The sequence below is a fragment of the Cebidichthys violaceus genome, unplaced genomic scaffold (assembly GCF_023349555.1).
Source record: "Cebidichthys violaceus isolate CVI_PGR_0920_01 unplaced genomic scaffold, fCebVio1.0.p SCAF_23, whole genome shotgun sequence".
Classification (NCBI taxonomy): Eukaryota; Metazoa; Chordata; class Actinopteri; order Perciformes; family Stichaeidae; genus Cebidichthys; species Cebidichthys violaceus.
In genome coordinates, this window is record NW_027176406.1 from 1,492,670 (window position 1) to 1,508,382 (window position 15,713).

A 15,713-nucleotide genomic window follows, 5' to 3' on the forward strand; every position below is an offset into this window, starting at 1 on the left:
GTTGATCCTATAAATTAAAGAACATTGCCTTGATATTAATTATTTGGCTATTGTTCACAATAACACTGGATGTCTCTTTCATAATTCATAATTTGTTTTATTTTTAAAGATTATAACGATTATTTCTTACCAATGATACTCTCTCCTGTCTCTTTATACTGAACTGGCTATCTACATCTATCACTTCGGTCCTAAAACTCTGAACCAGCTGTGCGTAAAAGCTGACTAGTGGCTCCGCATCAGAGCAGTGCTGCACGTCGGTGAGCAGTAGCTTTACTGATACATTATTATTAAATATAATGTATTCTTTATTTAAAAAATGCGTCTGTGACTCGGCGAGCAATGGACTTTAATTTACCGATGGTGTCAACGTGTGTTTTGATGTAACGGTGCGTTCTGTATTTCAAATGTCTGGAAGTTCAGTTGTCAAGAGAGAGTAACAAAAATATAAGGGTCGCTTTTTATAAAAGGAAATAAAAGATGCAGCTTCCTCTCCACACCAATAACTTTTACACTGTCCCTTATACAAATGTGATCTGTGCTAATGGTTTGGTGTCGTTACTGCCTCCAGGTCACATGTTAAAATTATATAATCAGCGTCAACGCTGACAAAATAACACTTCTTGTAAATACTTTCAAAATATAGGGACCAAACTGTCAACGTTATTACAACTTAAAACTCAAACTCCAAATATTCGTCAGTGAGAATAATACAGATATTAATACGGATCATGTGTATTGGTGGACATGGTTATCAATCATTAAATCCTGGCCTACATATCAGTATAAGTCGACCTCAAGTTATCACAGTGTGAAACTGCGGTAACTGTTACAGTAAAATAACTGTGACAAAAATTGTCACATGAACACCTTGCTTGTCATAGTTTCCCTTATGGACTTTATGAACTGTAGCTACAAAGACGATTGATTTACGTTATCTTTGCTAGATTCTTCAGTTTGGTCACTTTATTTTGAAAGTATATACCGGACGTGTTAGTATGCTGCTATGTCTGCAATGACGTTGTCTTTATTAATTTCTTGCAGTTCCACATTGTGACCACGGGAAGGCGACAAAACCCACGATTCTGAATCAGAATCAGAAACAGTTTATTGCCAAGTACGTTTGCTCTACTCTAATGACTGCCTTGAAACAAAGTGGAGCTAAAGGTTGAATCGAGTGTATTTGGAATCATATACGGGTGTGTTGGTCCTAATGGGTATAAATGACTTCGCATAGTTAGCAAGGGATCGAAAACTAGCTTCGGCTGCCTCCATATGTGGCCATCGTCTTGCAGGTCCTATATATACAGTATATTTGAAAGGTCGACCTTAAGTGATCACAGTGTGGAACTGCGGTAAGTGTTACATCACAATTGTCAGAGGGCGACATTTCAGTAACATCGTCACATGACCGAAAACTAGCTTCGGCTACACATCCATCTGACGTTACCCTCATCTTCAACGTTGGAGCGGACGCTATGCGGAGAGCTTGATCACTTTGTTTTGAAAGTATATACCGGAAGTGCTATCATGTTTGCATGAAATTAATGAGTTGCCGTTCCAGACGTTGGCCACTGGAAGGCGATATATATAAATCATTTTTTTTGTCGTGATCGTTTTTAAGTAGTGTGGAACTGCAAATACATTAAAATGGAAGCTATTGAATGTTAACATGTTTTGTTGACTCTACCAAAAAAATGTCAGTTCAACAAAAAACAAACTAAAAGGCTTGCTAGCAGTAGCAGTGCTAGCTTGTGTACACACGTCGGTCACGTGACGACCGCTTCATGTTTATTTTGTGAACATTCTGATATTTCATTTCGGATGGCTTCAGTTTGGGCACTGGAGTTTGAAAGTACCACAGGAAGTGGTAGTGTGTTATTATGGCTGTATATTGACGCTAGTTTGACTAAATGACAATGCTGCAGTTGCCGACTGTGACCACTGGAGAGCAGTAAAACCCCCAAGATTATACCTTGAAGGCTTTCTTGGTAGGAATAACATGGGTTTAATATTGGTTGATGACAAAGTATATACCGATACAGAAAAATATATATACAGGTATAAATATCTTTAATATTCCGACTAAAAAAATGGTCTTTCTCTACAACGACTTCCGCTATGCTGCCGGAAGTGACAAAATAAAGTAAACAGAGGAGCTGCAAGTGGATCCAGAAATTAGGATAATTGCGACTAAAGGGAGCGATTTAAAAAATACGTGGTGCTTTGTATGCATACTAAGTGACATTTGTACGCGAAACTGGTGCGAAGTCAAACAAAGGTAAATCGTTTACGGCATATGTTAACGTTACGTTAGCTGCTAACGTTATAGCTACTCTAACGTTAGTAAGCCGTGTTTTCTATTAGCTTCCGTCACTACAAAGAAATATGTCAGTCGTTGTTTTTTACCGCCTTGATTGTTGTACGTGTTGTACGTTCAGACTCATTTAACTGGCCAACATCGGGTAGCTTTAGTTAGCCTGCACTGAAAGTAAGCAGCTGTTCGTCCAGCTGCTAAAGCAGCTACGTTAGCTTGTTTCACTGACAGCTCTGACATCACTGGGATCATCTGTCTTATTATGGGATCAATTCCAGTTGATACTTGTATTTTATTTCCCACCAGCATGAGCTCACTTTAAATCACCTGTTGTAGTTTTAGCCCAAACTGAGGGAGTAAATTAACATAAAGCTGTCTTGTTGTGTCTGTCTTCATCTGATCGATCTTAAGGAACAGCCTCACAATATGTAACGTGATGTGTGTTCATCACTCACAGGTTCACAGCGACGCGATTGACACTTTCCTGCAATGTTCACAGACATGGATTATGAATTGGAGGAGGACAAACTGTGAGTCCCAATTATGTTTCCCCTTTTTATGATCTGCGACATTCAGTTATGTTTCAGTGTGTCAGACATGGGACAGTCACTGTCTAATGTTGAGACTGAGATGTCACTAAACCCTTAAAACAGAAGCTGAGCCTGAGTCCTGATATGAACTTTGCTCTCATTCCTCTTGTTATTGAACTAAATGTTTATGAACTTGTAGGATTTTATACTATAAAGTTGAACTTATTAAAATGCAAAACCAGGATCAACTAAATGCTACAAATCTCAAAGTATCGTGTTTTCTCCTCATCAGGGGGATACCAACAGTACCTGGTACTGTGTGTTTGAAGAAAGATGCTAATAACCTTATTGGCATCAGCATTGGTGGTGGGGCACAGTACTGCCCTTGTCTCTACATTGTCCAGGTATGTACAGAACAACTGATCTGAACAATTCTGTAAAGTATAAAATGTAAGAACATACCGTGTTTCTGTGTCAGTGGTACCTGTTTTAATGTGGTTTCTGGTGTCTTACAGGTCTTTGATAACACGCCAGCAGCTCTGGATGGGACACTGGCAGCAGGGGATGAAATCACAGGCGTGAACGGGAAACCAGTGAAGGGAAAGACCAAAGTGGAGGTGGCAAAGATGATTCAAGCTGTACAGGTACACAAATACTGGGGATGGATTCACAGCTCCCACCAGGAAATGCTCAGATGGCGTATTACTTACTTCTACAATCTAGATTCATAATAATAACTCCACACCACTAATGACCACCTTTTAATGAGTTCAAAAGTCAAATTCAAGCACATATGGAGGTGAATAGAAACACGGCAAAGGAATCAGACATTACTTACATTTCTGCGTCCCGCCTGGGCCGAAGATTTATCAGCGAACAGTCCGAAAGTTTACCGATTGTGGACGCAAACTCACCATCAAACTGGAAAAGAGGGTCTTCACTGGCTCGACAAGCGGTGCTGCAGGGGTCGGGACAATAGCCCATCGCGTTTAGTATAACGTCACCAGTGCAGGGTGTCTGTGTTTATTTAGGCGTCCATTGTTCGCACCCAGAAAATTCCATGACTTGACATGACTGCATGATGGATTAAAGACGAGGTGCAACGTGGGATTTAAAGGATTAGAATGTGTTGCTGTTTCCCATTCAGGGCAAATGAATGTGAATGTGAATTTCACCCTGAAGCTGGAAAAGTTAGCACATTATCAAGTTTGCCTAAAACACATTGTATTGTAATGGTTCATTTTTAGATTTTAGAAGATGAAATTATTGGCAGATACAGTTTGTTTTCTAGAGATGGTCTACTTTTAAATGTGAAGTTTTTGTTGTTGTTGATTTTCACAGGAAGAAGCAGTAATCCACTACAACAAACTGCAGGCGGACCCCAAACAGGGGAAGTCGCTGGATATAGGTATCTCCTCTATTCGTCATGATTCCCTGTTTCTTCACGTTACTGCATGTGGATTATGTATTGTAATGCTGTGAATTATTGCCTTCTTGCTTCATCACAGTAACTTTTACTCGGTGCTGTTTGTGTCCATTAAACACATTCTCTGTGTCTTTCAGTGCTGAAAAAAGTCAAACATCGCCTGGTAGAGAATATGAGCTCAGGCACAGCAGATGCTCTTGGACTCAGTAGAGCTATTCTATGCAACGGTGAGATTATTATTACGAGCATACTGTATATGTATTAATGTGTTTATGTGGATCGATATGAAGCTCAACTCTCGTGGATTCACTCTACAGATGGACTGGTCAAGAGACTGGAGGAGCTGGAGAAAACAGCAGAACTCTACAAAGGTGAAGAATAATCAAATTACAAAACTGGCCTTCAGTGAGCTAAAGTGATTAGTGTGATAAGTAAGGTAACGTGTGGTGTTTTAATCCGATAAACTGTGTTAAAGTGAGTTCCTGGAAAGAGTCACCTGTTCCTGTTTGTTCAAACCGATGCTTCATTATTGTGTTTGCTCGTAGGGCTGATGGAGCACACGAAGAGACTGCTCAGAGCCTTCTTTGAGCTTTCTCAAACTCACAGAGGTGAGTTACTGTGATCAAAATCAAAAATTAAACTCAAGCCAAGACCAAAAGCACAAACCAGATCCTCTTAACAGATCTCAATAAATCTGAGCTTTAGCGTCTGATGTATCTGTGTTCTAAAATCCCCTCCAGCGTTTGGCGATGTCTTCTCTGTCATCGGGGTGCGAGAGCCTCAGGCTGCAGCCAGCGAGGCTTTTGTGAAGTTTGCCGATGCTCACCGCAACATTGAGAAATACGGTATTCAGCTGCTCAAGACAATCAAACCTGTGAGTACGGATTCAAGTTTGACTTTGAAACCGTTGTGAACTCTCAGACCAAACGGATGGGTGTACAAAACGCACACACACTTGTTTGTGAGGATGTCTGCAGTTAATCCAACACTGCTCTGTTCTGTGGTGCATCTCATGACATCACTGTATGGTCTGTCTGACGTCTCGTTGTGCAGATGCTCCACGATCTGAACACGTACCTTCACAAGGCCATACCCGACACGAAGCTCACCATCCGCAAGTACCTGGATGTGAAGTTTGAATATCTGGTAAGGCTGCAGCACTCTGTGCCTTTTGGTTTTCAGTGCGACGTACAACATGGTGTCATCACTTGTAAATCTGACCGATGTAGCTCACGATCAGTCTACAGACAGACAGCATGGATTCTTTGTGTCTTTCAGTCGTACTGCCTGAAGGTGAAGGAGATGGATGATGAAGAATACAGCAGTATTGTGAGTCCTCGTTTTCATTCTATACACAAGATTTAGTGTTTGTAGAAATGTGTAGCTTTACGTCCCTCGGAGGATTCTTGTACTCGTATTATCTGAAGCAGTGAGTAGTGGGCTTCTTCCTACAGGCCATGGGAGAGCCCCTGTATCGGGTCAGCACCGGTAACTATGAATACCGTCTGGTGCTGCGGTGTCGGCAGGAGGCTCGCGCCCGCTTTGCCAAAATGAGGAAGGACGTTCTGGAGAAGATAGAGCTGCTGGACCAGAAACATGGTCTGTTGTTGTTGTTGTTGTTGTGCTTTTTTCAACAATGTTTTTCCCATTTACCTTCTCAGTCAATTGTAAACTGGCAGTAGTGGTACACCGTTACTTCTGTCTGATCGGTTTCTCTCTAGTCAACAGAAATGGGACAATGTCCATGTAAAGCACATTTTAACAGTGTCAGTTGTTCACTTAAATTGATGATTATCGAGAGAATAAACTAACTAAATAATAAAAATGTCCTAAACTAATCTCATTTTTGCCAAAATATACTTGGATGCATTTGCTGTGATTACAATAAATACAGAGTAAATCATGTTCTGGATTTAGTCTGCAAAAAGGCACAAAGAACAGATACAGAGAAATGTAAAGATATTGATCAGAAAAAAAGGAAATTAGTAATATAAAGATAAATTGTGCCGGAGGAGAGCCACAGCAGAAAAACCACACAGTAACAATGTTACCTGTTTCCCCACACTTTTCTAACTCTTTTTGCTCATTCTCTTCACATTCTTTATTTTGTTTGTCAATATTTAACATCCCTTGCCCGTTTAATAACAGAGATCATCCTCTCCTTTCCCTCCCCTCTTCTTCACCTACAGTCCAGGACATTGTGTTCCAGCTGCAGCGCTTCGTCTCTGGCATGTCGCATTACTACGACGAGTGCTACGCCGTCCTGAAGGAGGCCGATGTCTTCCCCATTGAAGTGGACCTCTCCCGCACCACGATCAACTACGGCAGCCAGTCATTGTCCTACGCCGGAGATGAGGATGAGGAGGAGGAGGAGGAGGGAGGAGGTGGAGAGGAAGGAGGGAGCAGCACAGAGAGACAAGCAGAGAATGGCGCTGAGAAACTGATCGATGACGAATGACAGTGAGTGAGTGAGTGAGCGTGTGTGTGTGTGTGTGTGTGTGTGTGTGTGTGTGTGTGTGTGTGTGTGTGTGTGTGATGAAGTCCACCCCTCTACCATAACTGTTCTTCACTTGCATCTAATGTCAATGCACTCACCAAGCAGCGGTCTTTGCAGTGGAGCAGTTTAAATGGTGATTACTACTAAAGGTTGCTGCTATAATGCTGTATGTTAGTGTTTTTTGTGGTGTTTCCTTCTTTGGTTACTCTAAAGTCAACAGCTTTGTGATTATTTCACCATACTTTTGACTGTCAGCTTTTTGATGTGTCCTCCAGATGTCAGGTTATTTTAATCTGAACGCTATGGAGGAGTTTTAATTTGGCAGAATAGGATTTATGTGATCATGAGGTGATGAGATTATGAGGTGTGCCTTCTTAGCTCTTAATGAAGCCTGATGGGGCGGGGCTGCGTGTCAATGTGCATATTGTGGATTGTTAAAGTTATATCTTGATATTTGCTTTTTGTTATTTTCTTTGCTACAAACTTGTCATTTTCTGGGACAGGGATTTATTTAGCTACCTGAAATGATATTTTGTGGTGAATGTTAAGTGACACTTTCTCCTCAGCAAACAAATGACACTACTGGATACAAATACAAAATCTGAAGGTATTGTTGAAGATAATGACTGAATGAAGTTTGTTACATGAAGCTGTTACATTCCTTTGTCCTCTTTTCTTTTCTATTCTCCTGACCACATCTTTAGTTGTTTCACAAGGGAGAGCCTGCAGTTTGCTCTGAAAAGCTTCACAACCAAAGTCTATTTTTTAAATGTTGTTCAATCTGTTTCACCTCCTTTTACTGCACCTTTCAAGTTAAAATGTGTTGGTTTTTTCTAACTCTCTTGTAACACACCTGGTTTGCTCTCTCCTCGTCAACAGCATGTTTGTTTCCTTTCATTCCAGCAATGGTCGTGTTTCTGTTGAGGAGGAGAAAGGTAATGGACACACAGAGCTTTCCCGCTGTGTGAAAGTCATAGATGATGAAACAATACAAACACTACATGTAAATAACGATGTACAAAGGGAAAGGGTGTATCAACTGTTGTTTTATTTGTTATTGTCATTTCCACTTTATTTATTCTTTTTGTCAAAGTATATTTAAAAGCTTTTAATTAGAAAACTGGATTCTATTTTATAGTAATGATTCTCTTCTGTGGCTCCTTGTTGCCTTCAGGGGGATGAGATGATTGTGTGCATTTTCATGATTTACTACTGGGAACACTAGGGGGAAGCATCACATCAGATAACACTGTCCTGCAGTCATCAACGACTACACCATGTGTTGAATTAAAAAAAACATATCGTTCGTGTATTGTTGTCTTTTACTGAATAACTGCAACGTAATGAATCAGAAAGAGCTGCTGTGTTATCTTACACACATCGGTCCTTAGTCACCTAACGTTACAGCATATTATTGGCTGAAACGTAGATCGTTATTTATCAGGTCGTACCATTAAAGATAACAATAACAATCTTTAGAGTGTTATTGTTACACGTATAAATATGTACATGGTGTGTTTGAGTAGCCGCCAAGCCCCAGTGGCCTAATGGATAAGGCACTGGCCTCCTAAGCCAGGGATTGTGGGTTCGAGTCCCGTCTGGGGTGAGCCTTTTTTTATTTACTGTGAGACTACAGTGGAAAAGTAATAAAACAGGCAGAAATGGACTTCAGCTATTGCCATTGCTTATGATACTTAGCGCTATGTGTCATTTTCTATTTCAATAACAAATCCCAGGACATATTACGTTGTTCCCTCCGCTCAGCAGCCAATGAGGAAACGCTCCGCTCAGTTTACGCTCAGGTTTACTCGGACTTTCCTTCCGCCATATATCTGATTTTCTCTTCGCTTGAGCCACGTTTGACTGATCCGCGTCTCTATTCTGCAGTTAGATTTACTTTAAACGGCATTTACACAGCAATGCTTTTAGCAAAGAGGCTGTATGTCCTTCTGTTATGTATTGTGGCTACGACCTTCGCCTCTCCTGACAGTAAGTAAGCCGAGTCTATATGAAATCACGGGTTGTTATTTCAGGATCGATTCAGGATTTAACAAAAAGTGGTTCGCTGTAAGCATGCATGCACTTTTGTATAAATTTGACTGACTCTCTGTCAACTATTATGATTCTGAAATGACCGCTTGAACTGAATAGCCTGTTTTCTTGAGCTATTTAACGTTACATATAGGGTAATCCCCACACTCACGAGGGCTCCTTCCACTGAAATGTTTAGTTTTAACCTTCATTGTCGTTTATATATTTAAATCAATTGTAACATAAGCAAATGTAGAAACATTTAGACTACGAAAGACGAGAAAGACGAAATTAAGACGTGCAGAGTGGGATATTTTTAGTGAATGGGACATCTTGTCTTGTGACCCCTTAGTAGATGTAGATGTATTCTAGGAGTCAATGTCCTCAACTTAATATGTTGTTTCACAGCCGTCAGTCTACATGACCTTGTATAGCCATTTGTTTTATTCATGTCCTTACTGGTGTATGATTTCTTCTCAGAGATGACAGCAGCCACGGTCTACTGGGACCCTCAACACAAGGTTGTCCTGCTGAAGGAAGGGGTGCTGGAGACGGAAGGGGATGCCTACGGTTATCTGAATGACACCCTCTCAAGTACAGGCTGGAGCGTCCTAGAGATCCGTGCCGGGTATGGGCAGACCCCCGAAACTGATGAGGTGACTTTCTTCCTGGCTGGCTACCTCGAAGGCTTCCTCACTGCCCAGTAAGTGTGATGAATGTGCTGTCAAGCTCGCTTTTCCTCTAGAGTCCTCATCGTGAGTTCACGCCTCGATCTCAACATCTGATTATCAAAACTAAACAAATATCAGTCATCAAATTGGTGATTGGTTGGTTAGTATGTTTATCAGTATGCGTCTGAGGAGAAACTTGGAGATAAGAAACTTTGATGAGCTTTGACCTTTGTCGCCTTCTGTAACAATTAGGAAATGATAGACACCACCCACCAGCCTCCCTCACAATTTAGTAAAAATACAATAATATTAAACTACTGACTAATCAAACATTATCAAACACGTAGTAACATTGTACTGTATTTTTTTCATTCTGATTACATTACCTTAGTACTTGTGCGTATTCTTTCTCCCCAGGCAGATGATGGACCACTATACCAACATGTATCCGCAGCTGATCCACGACCCAAAGATCCTCGGCCCAGTTCAGAGTTTCATGGCGTGAGTCTGTTTCGTTTCCTTTAAAACATTTAAACCACAGCAGCAGCACAGCAGTCACATACAGTACACAATCTGAGTTCCACAGTACTGTCACAATCTCTCATATCCTCTTTTCAGAGTTGTTCAGTTTAGCTCGGACTGTGGCCAGATATTTAAGCTCTGTAAGATTTCTGTGATGGCATTCGCCTGCTCTTGACCAGAGTTTAAAGAAGTTCATTCCTGAAAATTATTACAATCAAATTCAGCAGGAAAAGGAGAACAGAGACAATATTATTGTTTGTTTACGTAACTTTGGATTGTTTTGATCGTGCAATGTTTGTCCTCAGTTCAAGTCAGCTTATTAACATGCATCTGCAGAGCTTTTGGTCATGTGCTCAGTGTTTGGTTCTTTACTTTTAAGTATTTTACAGTAAATAATTATAATGGATAATGTCACTCTTGGGCTTGTAGGAAGCAGGACTCATGGACCAGAGAGCAGGTAAAACTGAACAAGAGCTCTGATCCTCTGTGGAAACACGCAGGCTTCATCGTGGCTCAGATGGATGGACTGCAAGCGGGAGTCGCACACTGGGCAAAGAAACAGGGAAAAAAGGTAAGAAGGGCGCATAACATTAACATTATCTTATCATTGCAATTTAACTCCTGTTTAAACAGGCTCTTTAATGAGCATTGAAGCCCTTTGGAGACAAAAACAATTAAACAACATACATACAAGGTGTAAATCAATGGGAAAATACAGAATAATCAACTGCAACTGTTCAAATTCAGGTTTCAAGTGTATACATTTGTATAGATAAAACATAGAAGTGCCCTAATTAAGAATAAATATATATAAATAGAATCATTTGAATCTTATGGAAACTATAAATTCCACTTTAAGATCCATGTAACGGCTTTGAATACTGCTCTGCCAAGTAGCAGATTGTTGTTGGGTCATAAAGTTAAACTGCAGCTTGGATAGGTCAGATTAGGTATGAAATGTCTCTTAATAGCTCATGATTTCAGTAATTTTAACTTATTACTTGTTTGGTAAGATATTTATTTTTCGATTAGTGGCTGTCTCACTATGGAAGTAACACTGCTACTCATTTTCATTTTCTGACAAACAGCTGTTTATCTGGCCTTCTTCCCATAGCCGCTGTCCCTGTTTGCCGTCCAGTTCCTGAATGCAGTGGGAGACCTGCTGGATCTGATCCCAGCCCTGGTCCCCACCTCCAACCCTCCGCTCAGAAACTACAAACTTCCAGGGATGGGACACTGCTCTGCTCTCATCAAGGTCAGAGGTCAAGACATGTACAGTAAGAGGTGTTCCTCAAAGCTCCTGTGCACAATATGTGTTTTATATCAGTAAAACATCAGCTGCAATCAGATGATTGATAGTGCTACATTAAAAAAATACAAGCAGCTACAAATTAAAAATGAATTTCCTAAACAAAGGAGAGAATATTATTCTTCATCCTGCATGTTCTTTTAAGGCTCTCTCTTTGCATTAGTGAAGAATTTAGCATATAAAAGTGCTATGTGCTCCTCTGTGACCGCCACAACTCTAGTGTAGTTGTGTGTAGTGAAAGTTTAATTTGCTACATAAACAAAGAACTCCCACACACTCTTGTTTGTGAAAATGTGTAAGAAACATGCCTTAGCATCAGAGAAAGTGTGCAGAGTCCTCCGTCATAAAATATATTTAGTAACAGTAATAGCAGTAATATTACTATAATAATGCTTTTAAGGAGTACAGTATAGTTCATGGTTCAACTTATAATCACACATTTCTTTATGTTATAGTATTTGTTCTTACTTACGTCATTGTTCCTATTGTTTGTGCATGTATATATTTTTTTTTGAATTTGTGAAATCCACACCACACATACTTGAATTATAATACTTGAATTATGTAGCACCAACATAGTAATTCATTCATTGAAGTTAACAATATCCTTAATTATTTATTTTTTTGCTGCAGTGTTGAGCACTGCCACATTTACGACACAAATTCCAGTCATTTCTGCTGACACAGAAATACCGTATTGACTGTTGAGTCTAACTCCACACTTCACTGTTTTCCTCCTCAGATGCTGCCTGGCTTTGAGAACCTCTTGTTTTCCCACTCCAGCTGGTACACGTACGCTGCTACGATGCGGATCTACAAACACTGGGATTTCCACATCACTGAGCCCCACACAGCCACCGGGAAACTGTCCTTCAGCAGCTACCCTGGTATGAAGGCCCCAGGAATTCTCCATAACAAGAATCATTCAACAAGATAACAAAGACAATGGTGGAATTGTAGCGATTTGCAATCAGTTTTTCACACAAATGTGGCTTGTTTGTGAAGTATGTCAGTAATGGTCTCAGCTTAATCTTCCTCTTCAGGTTTCCTTGTGTCTCTGGATGACTTCTACCTCTTGGGCAGTGGTCTGATGATGACCCAGACCACCAACAATGTCTTTAACACCTCCCTGTTTGGCACAATCACTCCCAACAGCCTCCTGGCGTGGCAGAGGGTCAGGCTGGCTCACAGTTTGGCACATACTGGAGAAGAGTGGGCAAAAACGTTCTCCATGCACAACTCTGGTTAGTGACTATATATTTTTCACTAAGCACAGTTACAAATTATTGCAAAAGACATGAAGAGACAAACAGGTACAACATGAATCAATAGATCTATAACAATCAAGACCATTGTATCTAAAGCAAATCAATAAAACTTATTGAAATGAATTTATAATTACACTACTGCCAAGGTTTAGTTTTGCAAAGCATACCAGTGTATTAGATCTTTAATTCATTCATTGTACCTTGATGGCAACCATTGCAATATATTTATTTCAGCACAAAATTGAAATTAACCTGCATAGACCTGATACAGGGGAACTCCACCTATTTATTCACCAAAGTCTGTTTCCTGGTGTCGGGGGTACTACTGCATATGGGAAAAACAGTTGTATGAAGCCTTTTGTGTCTCCAGAGGGAGGTCTGTGACGTCTGATTAATTGCCTCAAGTGATGTCACTTGAGTCAGTTTCGGTTGGGTCTGAGGACTTTGAAAAATATCTCTGAGGATGTGTAGTTAGAAAGAAGTGAACTCACCAGACCTCTTCAGCCTGGTCCTCATCTGTGCTCGATGCACCGAGGCGACATTAGCCGCTAAAAGACGACATCTCTGGTTCTGCTTGTGTAGGCACCTACAACAACCAGTACATGGTGTTGGACAGGAGCAAAGTGAAGCTGGGCCACAGTGTTGATGACGGCGCTCTGACTGTGGTGGAGCAGATCCCTGGGCTGGTGGAGTACTCTGACCAGACACAGGCTCTACGCAGAGGTAACAACAGATCTTTTTATTCTGTTTTTCTACAGTATTTGTTTCATTTGAACGTTTGTAGAGTTTGTCTTTCCTTCTGCCTTCGTTAACCAAAGGTTACTGGCCGTCCTACAACGTTCCTTTCCACCACAAGATCTACACGCTGAGTGGTTATGGAGAGATGTGGGAGGAGCATGGAGAAGACTTCTCCTACGATCTCTGTCCCAGAGCCAAGATCTTCCGCCGTGACCAGGCTGATGTCAAGGACCTGGACTCCTTGAAGCACATTATGAGGTCTAATGGTGTGTGGCTCTGTCTCCTTTTGGTAGTTTCTGACTCGCATTCAGCTGGTTCTCCATATCAACTGGAGCCTGCTTTTCTTATGTTTTTTGTAAGTCACAATGATCAAACAAACATTGACATGTTTGTTAACTGTTAGCTTCGCCAGGTAATCATGAATCCTAGTCAGTCATAGTAATGTTGGTCCCACATTTTAAATACAGATTTACTTATCAGCCCAGAAGAGGACTTGTGGCCACATGTTTATTGTTACCATTGTTGTTTGTCTGTTGGTTTTCAGACTACAAGAAGGATCCATACTCCAAGGGTGACCCTTGCAAGACCATCTGCTGCCGCGTCGACCTGAGAGCGGAGAAGCCTACACCAGGAGGTTGCTATGACACTAAGGTACCACAGTCTTATCCTGTCACCATAGTGATCTTTTATTATAGTAACAGTGGTCACTTGTAAAATTGAATGCCTTTTAGCTCAGAGTTTCTCTGGTTCCTGTGTTGTTCTCCGTCCAGGTGACAGATTTCCACATGGCTGGGGACTTCCGTGCAGAGGCAGTGAACGGGCCGACGACACAGGACGGACTCCCGCCGTTCTTTTGGGATAAATTCAGCAACATCAGCCACCAGGGTCTGCCGCAGTACTACAACTTTACCTTCATCAGGATGCAGCCTCTTCTCTTCAAGCCATGAGTTGTGTTTATGTGAGTGAGACAGAGAGAGATTCTCTCTGTCTGATGCTTTCGGGGTAGGGAATGATGAGAATCAATCTGATGTTTCTTTTGTGCTTCGCACATCTGTTTACACACTGATTATTTTTGATTTAATTATTGCTGAAAGTTACAATCTCAAAGTTCCATTTCATTCTCTTTGGCGGCAACTATGGCAATATGCGGTAATTGCAGTTGTTTTTCGATCTCACTTCTCAGACATACAAACGTTGTGCGCCTTTTGTGATTTTTCTTGGGAATGTCGCACACAGACGCCCAGTTTGTAATACTGCAAGAGCAAGGGCTTTATCACTGGTCCATAGGCTCAATCACTATTGTGTAACCTCATTCGGTGATAGATAGTGACTTAACAGACTTTTTTTTTAATTAAAATCTTTGAGAACATTATTTTAATGTTCAGAATTGCGTCACAACAAATGCTTTTTAATTTTTTTTAAAGTTTTTACATTTTTGGATTAACAGTACCTCCTTCCACCTGATAAAATGCAGGAAGTCAAACTGCCAATCAGATTTAAACTCAGTATTTTAAAGCGTATATGTCTCATGTGTGTTATTTAATTTGGAATACAGTAGAAACCAGTAGGGGTTTTTTATACTTACAGCCATTTGTGCCTTAAACTGGGAGCAACTTAAAAGAATGAATGCACTAAATCACTGAAATTATTTAATCTTACTTTAAATGCTTGAATGTCTTCATACATGCAAACACCATCATTTCAATGGTAAATGAATAAATCAGTGCAATGTCATACTCAGGGCTGTGATCTTCTCTAGTGCTGTTATTTATATTCATTTAATTCTTATACTGTGCAGAATGAAAATATTTCAGGTTGATATATTTATTACAAGCCTGTGTTTCTTGTAATATGATGTGTAATACTGCACATCTGTATCATGCCATCATTTTATGCATTAATTGTTTATTAAAGTTTTACAGTTGTGCCAACACAGTCCTGTCTTTAATCTTGTGTGTATGTGTATATATATATATATATATATATATATATATATACGTGTGTGTGTGTAATATGACCTTTTATACGACCTTTTTTGACATCCTATACTATGACTTTTTTATAATTTTTTCGACATGCTATACCATGATTTTTATTTACATGCTATACCATTTTTTACATGCTTTTTTATGAATTTGTGACAAGAGAAGAGGAGAGAGAAAGGGCTTCCACAGAAAGAGCAGAGCGCTATCTGTCTCTGTTTGAGAAACTTGTTAATAAATTGTGAATAAATATTTATATTTTTGAATTTCAACCCAGGATATACATTTTTGAAGGCAATTGTGTATATTTACAACAACAAAAAACAATTACAAAGTGCTATTTTTTACAGTCATGCAGTTACATATGCATATATACAGCAACTTAATGTCTGAAATATTGTATTCTAGTGAACAAACATCTG

The 15,713-nt window shown here is 40.2% G+C and overlaps 2 protein-coding genes, 1 long non-coding RNA gene and 1 other non-coding gene across 7 annotated transcripts; 3 read left to right on the forward strand and 1 right to left on the reverse strand.

Moving 5' to 3' along the window:
* The first annotated feature begins 1,333 nt into the window (after positions 1–1,333).
* pick1 (protein interacting with prkca 1) lies at positions 1,334–8,080 on the forward strand. Of its 4 annotated transcripts, none has more exons than XM_068718786.1 (13): positions 1,334–1,355; positions 2,775–2,847; positions 3,140–3,251; positions 3,363–3,491; positions 4,189–4,255; positions 4,411–4,500; positions 4,591–4,644; positions 4,819–4,881; positions 5,014–5,147; positions 5,327–5,419; positions 5,552–5,602; positions 5,728–5,872; positions 6,463–8,080. In XM_068718786.1, the coding sequence occupies exons 2-13, from the start codon at positions 2,807–2,809 to the stop codon at positions 6,729–6,731; spliced, it is 1,248 nt and encodes a 415-aa protein (XP_068574887.1). In that variant the 5' UTR covers positions 1,334–1,355; positions 2,775–2,806; the 3' UTR covers positions 6,732–8,080. The 4 variants fall into 4 exon arrangements, with proteins under 4 accessions (XP_068574887.1, XP_068574886.1, XP_068574885.1 ...); XM_068718785.1 differs by lacking the exon at positions 1,334–1,355 and adding an exon at positions 1,968–1,991; XM_068718784.1 differs by lacking the exon at positions 1,334–1,355 and adding an exon at positions 2,034–2,061.
* On the reverse strand, positions 6,531–9,942 carry LOC137878467 (uncharacterized). The gene is made up of 3 exons (XR_011103616.1): positions 9,859–9,942; positions 7,624–7,687; positions 6,531–6,613 (listed from the first exon to the last, which is right to left on the reverse strand). It is a non-coding gene; the product is annotated as an uncharacterized lncRNA (long non-coding RNA).
* On the forward strand, positions 8,304–8,376 carry trnar-ccu (transfer RNA arginine (anticodon CCU)). Its single transcript has one exon. It is a non-coding gene; the product is annotated as a tRNA-Arg (tRNA).
* Positions 8,561–15,240, forward strand: plbd1a (phospholipase B domain containing 1a). Its single transcript, XM_068718782.1, has 11 exons — positions 8,561–8,759; positions 9,282–9,504; positions 9,890–9,973; positions 10,424–10,565; positions 11,109–11,249; positions 12,046–12,190; positions 12,347–12,547; positions 13,154–13,294; positions 13,390–13,575; positions 13,854–13,960; positions 14,080–15,240. Exons 1-11 carry the CDS (start codon positions 8,690–8,692, stop codon positions 14,254–14,256), a joined length of 1,617 nt encoding a protein of 538 aa, XP_068574883.1. The 5' UTR covers positions 8,561–8,689; the 3' UTR covers positions 14,257–15,240.
* The last annotated feature ends 473 nt before the right edge of the window (positions 15,241–15,713 follow it).